The sequence below is a fragment of the Rhinolophus ferrumequinum genome, chromosome 6 (genome assembly GCF_004115265.2).
Source record: "Rhinolophus ferrumequinum isolate MPI-CBG mRhiFer1 chromosome 6, mRhiFer1_v1.p, whole genome shotgun sequence".
In the NCBI taxonomy this organism is placed as follows: domain Eukaryota; kingdom Metazoa; phylum Chordata; class Mammalia; order Chiroptera; family Rhinolophidae; genus Rhinolophus; species Rhinolophus ferrumequinum.
In genome coordinates, this window is record NC_046289.1 from 70,438,055 (window position 1) to 70,450,892 (window position 12,838).

The 12,838-nt window shown below is 41.7% G+C and overlaps 1 protein-coding gene across 1 annotated transcript in view; it reads left to right on the plus strand.

Moving 5' to 3' along the window:
- The window catches only part of RYR3 (ryanodine receptor 3), a 479,789-nt gene that overhangs the window by 318,379 nt on the left and 148,572 nt on the right, over window positions 1-12,838 (plus strand). Inside the window, exons 36-38 of the mRNA XM_033107698.1 lie at window positions 808-1,008; window positions 5,657-5,759; window positions 6,546-6,683. Coding sequence (XP_032963589.1) covers window positions 808-1,008; window positions 5,657-5,759; window positions 6,546-6,683 — 442 coding nt within the window. The remainder of the gene's footprint in view (window positions 1-807; window positions 1,009-5,656; window positions 5,760-6,545; window positions 6,684-12,838) is intronic.

Genomic DNA, 12,838 nt, shown 5'->3' on the forward strand with positions numbered 1-12,838 from the left:
CACAGTCACGTACCTAAAGAAGTGATCACCATGATAAGCCCAGCGAGGCTCATATAATTTTAAGTTAAATGTTGTAATTATAATCACAAGTATGACGCATAGGCTCTGTGTCCCCGTTCACCTGGCGGGAGCAGAGGTGTGCAGAGACTGTGCAGCTAGGGGAGAGTCCTTCATCACCCAGACTGACTAGAGAGAGTCTGGATCCCGTGAGGGTGAAGTGGAGGTGGGTTAATAGAACTTTAATAAAAATATCAGGAATGCAGTAAGGATTAAAGGAGATGAAGTACGGCAAGTGCCTGGCAGAATGTCTGGCACCTACTGCTCAATAAGTTACGGCTATTGTTTTTCTTGTTAGTAGTCTAATAGTGATAAGATTAGTAACAACAATCCTAAAGATCTAATCACAGAAGAACAGTGCTGACAAACAGAAACAGTGAAAGCTGGAAGATGTCAGGAAGGAGCCAGTGCTCGCAGTGCAAGTTGGCAATGGTTTCTGTGCTGAGCTTAGAGCCCTGGGAGGACACTCTCTGAGAAATGCTGTTCACTCTCTCTCTGCAGGCAGGTTTACTCTGTCTTCAGGGAGCTTATTTCCCTGTTGTCCTCCTGGCCCTAGTAGTGAAGAGCTGGACTCTGGATTCAGGCCAACTCGGATTCAAGTAACAGCTCTATGCTTACCATGTGACACCGAACAAGCTGCTTAAATCGCCTAAGTCTCAGTGTTACCATCTGTAAAATGGGGATGTTAGGTGATTCACCAGTTCACATGAAGTATGATTATATTAGCATTTATGTGCACTTTTGTTCCAGATGTGTGAGCTCCTCAGCTACTTCTGTGACTGTGAGCTGCAGCACCGAGTGGAGGCCATTGTGGCATTTGGCGACATTTATGTCTCGAAGCTCCAGGCAAATCAGAAGTTCCGCTACAATGAGCTCATGCAGGCCCTGAACATGTCTGCAGCTCTAACCGCCCGGAAGACCAAGGAGTTCCGCTCACCCCCACAGGAGCAGGTGAGAACCCCTTTCTGAGCCTCTATCCCATTCCTATGGGAGAACTTGAACCCTACGGAATAGGGCACATGAAAGTTTCATGTGCCTGGGGTAGCCACGAGAGCTGTAGGAGATGAAAGACCCAGCAAAACACCAGGAATCAAGCCTAGTCCTATGCTACTGACCTCTGAGGAGCGCCTGCCAATTCCTTTTTGAGTAGGAACATATCCTTCCAAACAAAACTTCACGTGGGGCAGGGTTTCCTTCCTCCCCTCACTCGCTCACACCTATGTCCCTATCACGCAGTCAAATACCAGATCACTGTCAGGACCCAACTTGTGCCCCAGCAAGGATCCACCAGTCAGAAAAATGTCTGTCCAATCCTTCCAGAAGTCACTTACTCTCTTTCAGATCAACAAAATATGGTCACCGTTTCCCAGCGTATAAGAGTAGGTGCACAGTCTTACTCATTTAAGTGCCTAAACCTCCTTGCCCAGTGACTGAGGCCCTCACAAAGCCCCCCGGCCCCATGAAGCCCCCCTGTCCCATGAGTGGGACTGGGTAAGTGAATCCCTTTCTGTAAGGTGTTGCCCTTGTTCTGTGCAATACCCCATCTTGTTGTCAGCCTTGCCCAGATGAGAAGGCTACTTTAAAGAAACTCAAAGTGCTGGTGAGAAACTTGCAAATGAGAGAGGGGAATCTTGTAGAATAAGAGTTGCCATTTGTCCCACTGTTCAGCCGCTCGCGTATATCCTGCAGGCTGCTTGGCCACAGCTCCTTAGGTGTTCAAAAGAGAAGAGAGATCTTTCAGTGAAGAAATTCATTTTCTGTCTCTGAAACCAGATCTTTGGATCTTATCTACATTTCATAATGTAAGCAGCCTGTTCATAAATTGTTGCCGACGTGACTACCACCTTTTTATATTCATGGCACAACTTGGTCCAATTACTTTCCTAACCTATTTTATAGAACATACATATTTATATTGGCTTAAAAATGGACCACATATCTTGGCTTTTAAAAGATTCACTTGAAGGATACTGGCCTTGAAAAGAGCAGGCAAAGCTTATCATCTCTTTGCTGGAGGCAAAATGAGAAGGCCAGTTGGATTGATGGGAATAGGTAATTTTTACTGTGCTGAGGAAAATGTGGTGGGCTTGAATTACTCTCGAAGGCTTTACAAATGTTGTCAGACTGCGGTTAGAATGGCAACAAGTGTGAGCATTCCCCGTTTCATTGGGAACTCGTATTTGTGAATAATGAAAAGGCAGATAATGGGATTATAACAAAGGTGACAGGCTCAGTCCATGGCTCCCATTCAGGCGCCCCTATCACTGGCTGTATGGCCTTCCTTGGGCACATCACTTCACTATACCACAGGGTCTTCAGCCACAAAAGGCACATAACGTTTGTGTCTCCCCCCTGCACCCAGGTTCTTGTGAGGATCCCAAGAGATAATTCATTTAGATTGGCTAGCAGGATACTTGCCATACAGTAAACATTTTTTAAGTACTATGAGCTGTCATTCATTTTAGTGTTAGAGGTATTTGCAGTTGCCTCCTACCATGTTCTGTGACCTTCTGTCAGTGACCCCGTCAGTAGAGTTTATGTATGTTTGCTGGTATCTCCTTATCCCAGCCAGCACTGGGTTTGTCCATCTAACCCCATTCTCATGGATGTAGCTCACGATCCTGACTCCTAGAAGGATCATGCTGACTCCCACCCTTTCTTTCCCCATTCTGCCTTCTTCCCTTCTCTTCTGCCTTCCCAGGGCCTGCTGTCACTTCCGCCTTAGGCTTCTAAACAGTCCACTGAGCAATCATTTCAGACTCATTTCGGAAGGCTGTAACTCAAGAAATTCTTCCCTAATGTGTTAGACCAATGATTCTTGAGCCAACATCAGAAACCCCGGAAGGGTGTAATAAAACACAGATGGCTGGTCCCACTGCAGGGTTTCTAATTCAGTAGGTCTAACATGAGGCCCAAGAATTTGCCTTTTTAGCAAGTTTCCAGGTGATGCTGATGCTGCTGGTCTAGGAATGAAAAGAAAGGGACATCAGTGCTGTCAAACTCAGCTGTCCCGTCTGCCACTCCTCCTAGAGAATGTATTTCCAGAAGGAACCTATCCATAAAGCTCTCTAAATAATTAAGAATTTAATATCCACAAAGGATACGGAGGATTTAGATCAGGTTCAAGGGAGAGCAATGCAAAATCACCTGAAAAATAGGATGCATAAGAATTAGAATGTTAAAACAGTGGTAGGATTATCTCATCCTTCTGTAACCTTTGAGGAGAAAAATAGAGGTTATCAGCACCATATCCGTACAGTATTCAGAGAGATAGAAAAAAAATTAAAATCTTGGGGGATGTAACTAAGGACAAGAATAGGTAAAACTAACATTAGTCCAATGGTGGTTGGCAAATTAGGCAAACATAGTTAGCAAGGCTTTCACTTTGAAAAGCGTGTCATTAAAGGGTACATAAGACCTGCAGCAGAAAATTCGGCTCACTCCCCTTTTTATTATGTTCTGACGTTGGTGGGCCATGGCTTCCTAAGTGTTCCCCTGAAGGAAAAAATCTGTCAATAAAGAAATTAATTTTCTGACTCTGAATCCAGATCTTTAGATCTTATTTTTATTCAATAAACCTATTGATGTATGTTGTTGATATAATTACCATAATTTAACATTGTGGAACAACTACAAAAATTGCTTTCCCAACCTGTTTTATAAATTCAATGTTATTACAAACCATATCGCTACATTCGTCTAAAAAATTGTTTACAGTAGAAGCTTTGACTAAGGGTCTTCCTAACAATATTCAATAAGGGGAGAGTTTAATAAACAATTGTGAATTTTTTAAACCTAGAAACCTAAGCAGAAGGAGAAAATATCCGTTTGCCTGGGTTTTGGGTTTCACTGCCTGAGGCAGCAAAATGGAAAAGATTGCCTTTGTCCATTTCAATCCCTCCAGGTATTCACTAGCCTGGAGTCATAGGTCTATGGGAAGAATTCAGATGTCCAGGAATCTGCATGGGAAATGAATGACAGCTCTATTTTTACCAACTTTTCATTAATCTCTGATACCATGTCTTTCAGTTATTAAGTGAGGCAGCAAAGCAAGTACCTGACTTTGTCACCATCAGAAGTTGCATATTTTTTCATATCCTATTAAAGTAGCTGTAATACCTTGAAATATCATTTACATCCATCACCACTTCAAGATCACAGTGGGTGTGAGACCTGCCACCAGATCCTTTTGTTTAATGAGTTAATAAGCAAGTATATATGTTACTATCACAAATTCGTTTCTTATGATCTTGATAACAAGGTTTCAATATGATTGTTTCTCTTTGTAATCCTCTATACTTTATTTTAAGTATTTAAAATATTAATCAGAGAAGGAAGGAATCATATCATGGATTTCACTAGACTGTCAGTGGTCCATAGTACAAAAACAGTCACGAATCCCTGAGACAAAACTACAATGACACGATGTGGTATATAGAGGATGTATTACAGAATTGTACACTTGAAACCTATGTAATTTTACTAACATTGTCACCCCAATAAATTTTAATTTAAAAAAAAGAAAAAGATGCTAGATTGACTGCAAAACATAAAACCTACATATCAAAAAAAAATACATAAAAAAAATGAAAAGCTCACTGAAAACTGGAAAACGTATTTGGAGCATATGTTACCAGGAATTAATAGTCTAGAAATGAGCAAAGTGTTAATTTTTAAATTAATTTTTTTGATTAATTTTTAAAACAATAATGACCCAACAGAGAAATGGAGGAAGATCATAGAGGAGATATTTATAAAATGTGAAATAAAAATGGTCTTTACGTTTGGTAAAACAATGTTCAACCTCACCAATTAAGTGCAAATTAAAGCAACAGGGATCTGACATTTTTCACCCATTAAACTGGAAAATATTTCAAAGTGTGTTAACTCATATTATCATAATGGAGATGGCAAAGAAATACTCTTGTATAAATTTGGTAATATTAATAATACAAATTGTTGTGAGCTTCCTGGAGAGCAATTTGGCAATTCATGTCAAAAACCATTTAAATATGCAAACCTTTGATCTAGTCATTTTGCTCCTAGCAGTTTATCCTAAGAAATGGTCAGAGTTTGAACAAAAATTATGTAAAAGGCAGTTAAAGTCAACTTTATTTATAAGGATAAAAAATGAAAATAGCATAAATATAACAGGTCACTAAATTTTACACACATTGCTATTCATCCATATGATGGGATACAGTGTACCTATAAAAATCAGGTTAAGGAAGCAAGAAAATGCTCAAGATAAATTGTTTAGTGGAAAAATTGAGTTTCAAAAAATGTTTATATAGGGTATAACCTCAATCTGCATACACAAAAACTGAAAGCTACTAAAATATTAATAGTGGCTATCTTTGGGTGGTGAGATCTCAGTAAATTTTCTTCCTTGGGTATTATCCCAATTTTGTGCAATCAGTAAACTACTTTTACAATCAGAAAAACAGTGCAAGCTACCTTTAAAGATTGACCGTTTAAAAAAAAAACAATTGAGTTCAATAAAATTTGCAAAGAACAGTAAGTGTCTGTCTAAGGCAGGATCTCAGCTTTTGGGACCGACACTGAGAACCAACTAGCCATTCTGTTTTGTCCCTCAAAGATCAACATGCTTCTTAACTTTCAACTGGGAGAGAACTGCCCCTGCCCAGACGCGATCCGAGAAGAGCTGTATGACTTCCATGAGGACCTTCTCACTCACTGTGGTAAGCTTCCGGGATGCAGCTTTATCCAAGACAAGCCTGTTCCTGATTTCTGCATTAGAAGCTAGTGAGGGAAGCGGGGGCCCGGACTGGGACATTATTTTTCTATTTTAAAATTAGAATACTAATTATTCAAGAAATGATTCTATCCAAACCACTTAGATCAGAGAAGATATAGGAAATAATCCTGGCATAATTCATGACTGAAATTCTTTCCACCCAGAAGAGACTTTGCTGAGGTATGAGAAGGAACAGGTTCTATGAAGAAGGAAAGCAAATAACTGATCCTTACATAGACTTCACCCAATTTACTTAACATTAGGTAGTTGGGACTCTACTCCCAGCTGAGCCAAAATTCTGATTCTTTTTGCTTTGCAGCTTTTGCAGTGACATGGTATTATAACTCCTGCCCTTAAGGACTCTGAGCCAGCAGTCCCTACACTGATCCATGTCTGCTGGGCTTAAGTGGCTCTTAACCCCAGCTACTTGTACATCAGTGGATGGAGTAATATATTGGATAATAGATGGTATTTTCATTTGAAATATCTGAATCTAGAGACTCCAGAACCCTTTGGGGGTATAGATTAGAAAGAGTTAAGTCTTGGGATTGAAATTGCTTGATGGTCTTGTATACAAGAAACCATGTTTTTAAAAAATTTGCCAAAAGACATCATATAGGTAAATACTTAAAGTTCCAGAAGGGTGGGAAGCAGAGTTTTCAGGTTCTTTCAATCATATGGTGGTTTCATATACTATTTGAGATTTTCACTCTGTTCTGTGATTTGCTAGGGGTTCCCTTGGAGGAAGAGGAAGAGGAGGAAGAGGACACTTCCTGGACTGGAAAACTCCGTGCCTTGGTGTATAAAATCAAAGGCCCTCCCAAGCCAGAGAAGGAGAAGCCAACAGAGGAGGAAGAGAGATGCCCTAGTAAGTGCCAGTGCCTTTCAATCCTAATACTCCCCCAACAGGGTGCTCTTCTAAGACTTGACTAAAGGCACTGGCTTTCTAACAAACGCCATCAAATAGAGATGGCCTGCTTAGCTTGAAGGATGCATCCGGGCATTCTGTTATAATTGGTGATATTTCCTGTGTATTTGGGGCTATGCTTTTCTTCTGATTTAAGGAATTTGCTTTCAGAGTCTTCTGAAAACTAGTTTAAAATGCCCAGAAACAGATTTCTGTTCTTTTTTCTTTTATGTTTCCATAATCTTCCTCTCCTAACCCTTATTGCTTATGACAGTTTTGCTTGTGGTTCCTGAACATTGACAATTGTCTCCTGTGGAAATAAAATAATAAAAGGGAAGTAAAGGAAATAGGATGTGAGGGTTGAAGGCGGTTGTTTTTAGTTTTTTGGCTGCGATTTTCATAATGTAGCATCCTGGAAGACTTTGACCTTTTGCAACAATGCCAAACCTTGTTCAAATTCATTTCTGTAATCCTTATAGTGTAGGTGACTCCTACGATTTGACACGTGGAAACAAGATCATAATTTCTTCTACAGGGCAGTTTATTGTCTATAAACCATTAACATTTCAAGAGGAAGATTGTCTGCATATATATATTATATATAATCACTCTGCTTTATAGTATCAGAGTCTGCAAATATTTCATTTGTCTAAAGAAGAAGGAAGTTCCCAGGTTTAATATAGTTGCCTTTTATCTTGTTCCCTGTTCCTATCCATTTTAGAATATGCTTTCAAATCATAGACTAGAGCAATAGACTGTCAAGATATGATTGGTTTGTCTGAAAACACTACCCTGGGGTTCATACATCTTATTGCCCTTTATATTGACCTTCTATCTTTGTTAGAGTCTCTCTTAAGAGAACGAATCCTCACCATTTATCAACAGAAGTGTTGAAGCCTCTGGAATAGGGGTGTAGGATACTTGACAGCAGTTGCACTAGTGACCTTTGATCAGTCCCATCGGTCACCATGGAAAGGGTAGGGTGGGTATTTGGTGAGGATATGCCAGCAGGATTCTAAAGGCACAAAAAAGTGAGTTCCGACTCCCTTTGTGGTTCCTGCCAAAGCAGAACTAGAAATAGACCGAGCTGACCTGTATTACCTGCTGAGAGTCTATTTTGAAAGTGGATGTTTCTAATAGAATATGTCACGACTAGGTGTCCTCCAGGGCGACCATTTCATGTGAGGTAAATGGAGTCAGTCAGATGAAGTCACCTGGCTCTGTGAAGTCTCCCTAACTCTAAGAACAGTGCCCAGGCTCCAAGCATTGCAGGCTTTCGCACTGCTGCCGCAGGCCTCAGGCAGAAAGACCACATTCTGTCTCTTCTGGTAGAACTTGCAAGTTTGAGAGACCAACCCTGGGTGAGATGCCATGTCTTCATCCCATGCTGCTTCCATTCCACAAGCAAAATTATGAGAGGTTCAAGCTTTGTGTTGTAAGTCTTCTCTCCTGGAGTCCCAGAATTAGAAATAGAAGTTGGTCAAGCATATGTGGTTGTCAGCATATGGGTTCCCTGCCACATGTTCCAGAGACTCGGGCCGGCATCTTAAGAGAAAAATCTTAGGAATGGTTTAACTGCCACACCCCCGAAATTGTTTTTAACTTGATCAAATGGAGACAGTGTTTCTGAGTAGCTAGCCAGTTGCAATAAAAGGGTCAAAAATTCCTGAAAATTTTGGCGACTTTTTCCATGTTATTGCTTATCTGATTTCTCTTACCTTTGCATTTAAGGCAATATTAAAAATATAGAAAATAACATGCTATAGTGAATTAACAGTTTACCAAATACTTCATATAAACAGTCAGCCCTCTGTATCTTTGGGTTCCACTTCTGTGGTTTCAACCCACCGTGGGTCAAAAATATTTTTTTTCAAGTTACAGTATTGCTGACACATACTATGCAATTTGACCTAAGATGTTGCCTGTAACTGAACATGTGCAGACTTTTTTCTTGTCATTATTCCCTAAACAATACAGTTCAATAACTATTTGCATAACATATACATTGTATTAGATGTACTAAATAGTCGAGAGATGATTTAAAGAATGCAGGAGAATGGCATAGGTTATATGCAAGTACTGAGCCACTTTATAAAAGGGAGTCAAGCGTCTAAGGATGGGCGTTCCGGAACCCATCCTGCACAGACACTGAGGGATAGCTGTATTAGTTGACTGCTTTTTTTACTCTTCCATTGTGTAGCTGAAGGAAATAGGGCTCAAGACTTAAGGGATGCTTTCATTTATTGTTTCCACACTTACCAGGTTCCAGAACAATTTGTAAGTGACTGAGTGTCACCAGCCCAAGGCAATCAAGATGAGTAAAGCTGCGATTTGATTCAGGCCGCCTGACTCTGATTCCACATTTTTTCCACTGTGTCATGAAGCTTGCCAGAGAATTTGTCAGCATATATACCAGGAGCCCCCAGCATAAATATTACAAACAAAATGGTTTTTTAAAACCGTCACCTTTTTATCTTACTTACTATGCCTGAGAGGTAACTCACTACTTGACTTATTGTTATACGTAGGAAATCTGAACCCAACAGAAGTCAAAATTTTTACATCAGAAAAGTCACCCAAGCCAAAGAGTTTTCAATTTCAAGGTGTTGCATTCTTGAAGGTGTTCATTCTTTATGAGCAATTGATGTCGACCAGATGACCTGTGGGGAAACCTCAACTTTTCTAGGAAACAGGAAGCCACAGTGTCCTCATGAGAATCCCGCTAGCTGGCTCAGTGTTGCAGGGATGTGCCTAAACTAACTCAAGCCATACTGAAGATGAAAGCTGTTACAATCTTATCACAAGATTATATGATAATGAAGGTAAAATCTTGTAGTAGCAGCCCAGCCCACCATTCTAGGTCACACTTCGATTTCATATCCCATCCAGTAAATTCCTTAGAAAATCTTTTGCCTGTTGGTTCTAGGCCTGTGTTTCTCACACACTACAGTTTAAGCAGAGTTTCCTTGACTATAAATGTGTAGTCACTGAGTTATTCCTCCAGAAGCATCTATCAACGTACCTGGCACAAAATAGGTCCTCAATAAACGTTAGATTTTTTCTCTCCCCTGACAACTAGACTTGGTGAGCACAGAAATGGGTCAGACTTCTGATCTACGGAAACGTAAGGCAGTAATATGTGGGGATTTTTTGTTTGTTTTGTTTTGTTTTTTTGTCACTAAGTTTGTGGCGATTTGTCACAGCAGCAATAAAAAACAAATATGGGTGTAACAGCGAAACATGAATTCTAGGGGTCAGACACATTATAGAGGTAGGCAACCAATTAGAAATGTGAGGAAGAGGAGGGTATTGTAGATGGTTTTTATGGATCCTTACAAGATGGCAATTGCATTAGCAGATATAAAGGGGAGGGGTAGAGCCTTACTTTTATTTAGCTCCTTAAAAGTTGCAAGAACGTTTCTCACCCCTGTCTCTTTCACCTGGATAGCCCTGCATGGCAGACAAAACAGGCATCATTCGTCCTAGTGTAGAGATGAGGAAATGGAGAAACTGAGGCATGAGGAGACTCCCCCTCATGGATGGCAAAGCAGGGATCAGAACTCATCCTCATGATGCAGGGGCTCCCAGGCCAGCACCCCTCAGCAATAGTTGCATAACAGGTATCCTGCATCTATTAAACAAGCCAGTGTCAGGCCTGCCGTTTGGTAGCCTGTGTTTTAGTGATGAAGAAGAAAGCTTCGTTGTCAGGGGAGAGGAAACCTAACGTTTACTGGGCACCGGCTTTGTACCAGGTACTGTGCTAGATGCTTCACATTCCCTCATCTGATTTTATCCTCACAGCAAACAGGCAGACACAGGGACAGCCAGGTTCCCATTTTGCATACCAGGCAGCTAAGTCTGAGAGAAGCAAAATAATGTGGACAAGGTTCTTGAAGTAAGGAAGAAAGAGAGCAAGTTTGGAATCCTGTTCCATGGCCGGGGCCCCTGCTCTTTCAAAACACTGTGCAGCGCCAGCTGGGAGGGAGCTGCAGGGGTGGAGGGAGAGGACGGCGAGGCATAGAGATTGAGGATGTGGGGCCAGCAGCTTGCGTCATAATCAGATTACTCTGCATACTGAATAAGCATAGAAAGTAAAATAAAAGCAGTTCAATTACTTTCCCCCCAAAGCGAAGACAGAGACCTCAGTGCCCGGAGTCCTTTGCTGTCCCATTTCTGCTCCGTCTTCATTTCAAGGCCATCCCTCCCTAACACATCAGCCACATCATCTGTTTTCTCTCTGCCCTTTTCCCCATTGTCATCATCGGTCATTTAATCACCTGAACATTCTTGAGAAAGTGATTGTGAGGCTGGTTGATTGATTTCAAAAACAACAGGCTAATTATCTCCATATGATGGATGAGACCCCAGGGGGCTGTGGAGATGAACTGGCAGAATCCGCAGCAAACACCAAAGCATCATTTTGCCGGTGGTGTGCAAGGGTGCTTCTGACAGTGAGGGGGCATCCAGTGGCCATAGAAACAGTCCTGGGAGGGGGGCACTTTGCTTCCCCACTGGTCTCCATCCTCCCAGGTAGGGAAGCTCTGGCCAGGGTAGAAAACACTGAGGGAGGGAAATTTAGAAACAGATTTAGCAGAAATATCCAACTGCCATATGACTCTCCATACACGGCCAGTTCTGAGAGCCAAGCTCAAGGCCAGACAGACTGAGGCGATTTGTAGGGTCCACGCCAGTTACAGATCGAGATAGGAGGCTCCATTTCCATGCTCCTTCTCCTGTACAGCCCTCACCCCCGGGGCTGTCTCAGCAGACCTCACCTCTTAACAGGAACCTTGGTTTGTTTAGTAAATTGAAGTGTTTCTAACTAAAGTGAGGATTAGTCTAGCAATGACCATCATTGCTGAGGAAACTCAGTTCCTGCCATGTTGGTTTTTTCTATTCTTACATGGCGGTTGTGAGGGTTAAATGATCATTCAGATGCAGTGTTTAACACACGCTCTGAGACATAGGAAGCTCTTAGTAAACAGTGGCTACTATTATTGTAATAAGAAGTAGAATGTTCTAGCAAGTAGCTTGAACTTTTACCCTTATTCCCCAGCCAAGAAAGCCAGTAGAGAAGGAAACAAGCGTATATATCCAAAAATTAAATATAGAGCTGGGATGAATGAGAGCTGGGTGCCTGCTCAGATGTTCAACAATTTGCTGGGCCCGGTGGTCTCTGCACACGCCTGTGGGGGCCTGACAGCCAGTGCCTGTTCATTGGGCCCTGAGGACATGTCGTAAACAGAGCATTCTTTCTTGTCATGTAGGAACAGTGGTCCTTGTTGTCTTCGCAGGCTTTTCCTTTCAGGTCTTCAGAGCCTGTAACCTTGTTCTCAGTGATTCTGACGGCATCCTTGTTCTGGTGAAATGAGACAGGTGGTACGTACCTATTGCTTGGCCTGGGCCAGAGAAGCCCCTGAGGCCCCGGGAAAGCAGAGAAATTAGCGTGATGAAGTTTCCAAGTCTCCTTGAAGTCAGTGGATTTCACTTTCTCCCTGACCTTCTGTGCTAATAAATAGTAGGTATTTGGCCACTTTGTAACACAGACCAGATTTTCAGACCAGAGGAAGCGCTGGGACACAGAAGGCTTGGGACCTTCCCCAGTAAGTCTCCCCAGCTAAATCGACAGGCTGTTGTGCCATCCTACCCCTGATATAAGAAGCGTCCTTCCTCAGCCAGCAGTCACCACAGCTCACCTCCTCAATGTAAGTGGTGTGTGGTGATGCTTTGATAATGACCACTTACCACTTACCGTGGTCAGTAACCACTGGAATTGTAAGATTTTATTTCTCAATCTCAGCTTTTACCGTTCGTAAAAGCAAGCTGGGTAATGTCACGATAGGGCCGGTTGGCATCAAAATGTGGTAGTAAAATTCTTGGTGCTCATCAATTTAACCCAATGAAGCCATAGGCATTCATTTTAATAAATTAGTACAACTTTTTCAAGAGCTCAGTGAGTCGAATAGACATAGAATCCTAGAATATTAACTTCATAGAAGTGGATAGAGACACAGGGAGGTGAATCAACTTTACCGAGGTCACACAGCCAGAGCTGGAACAAAGGACCCAGCACCTTTGTCACTGAACCATCCTACATTCATTTTCTTCAACATGAA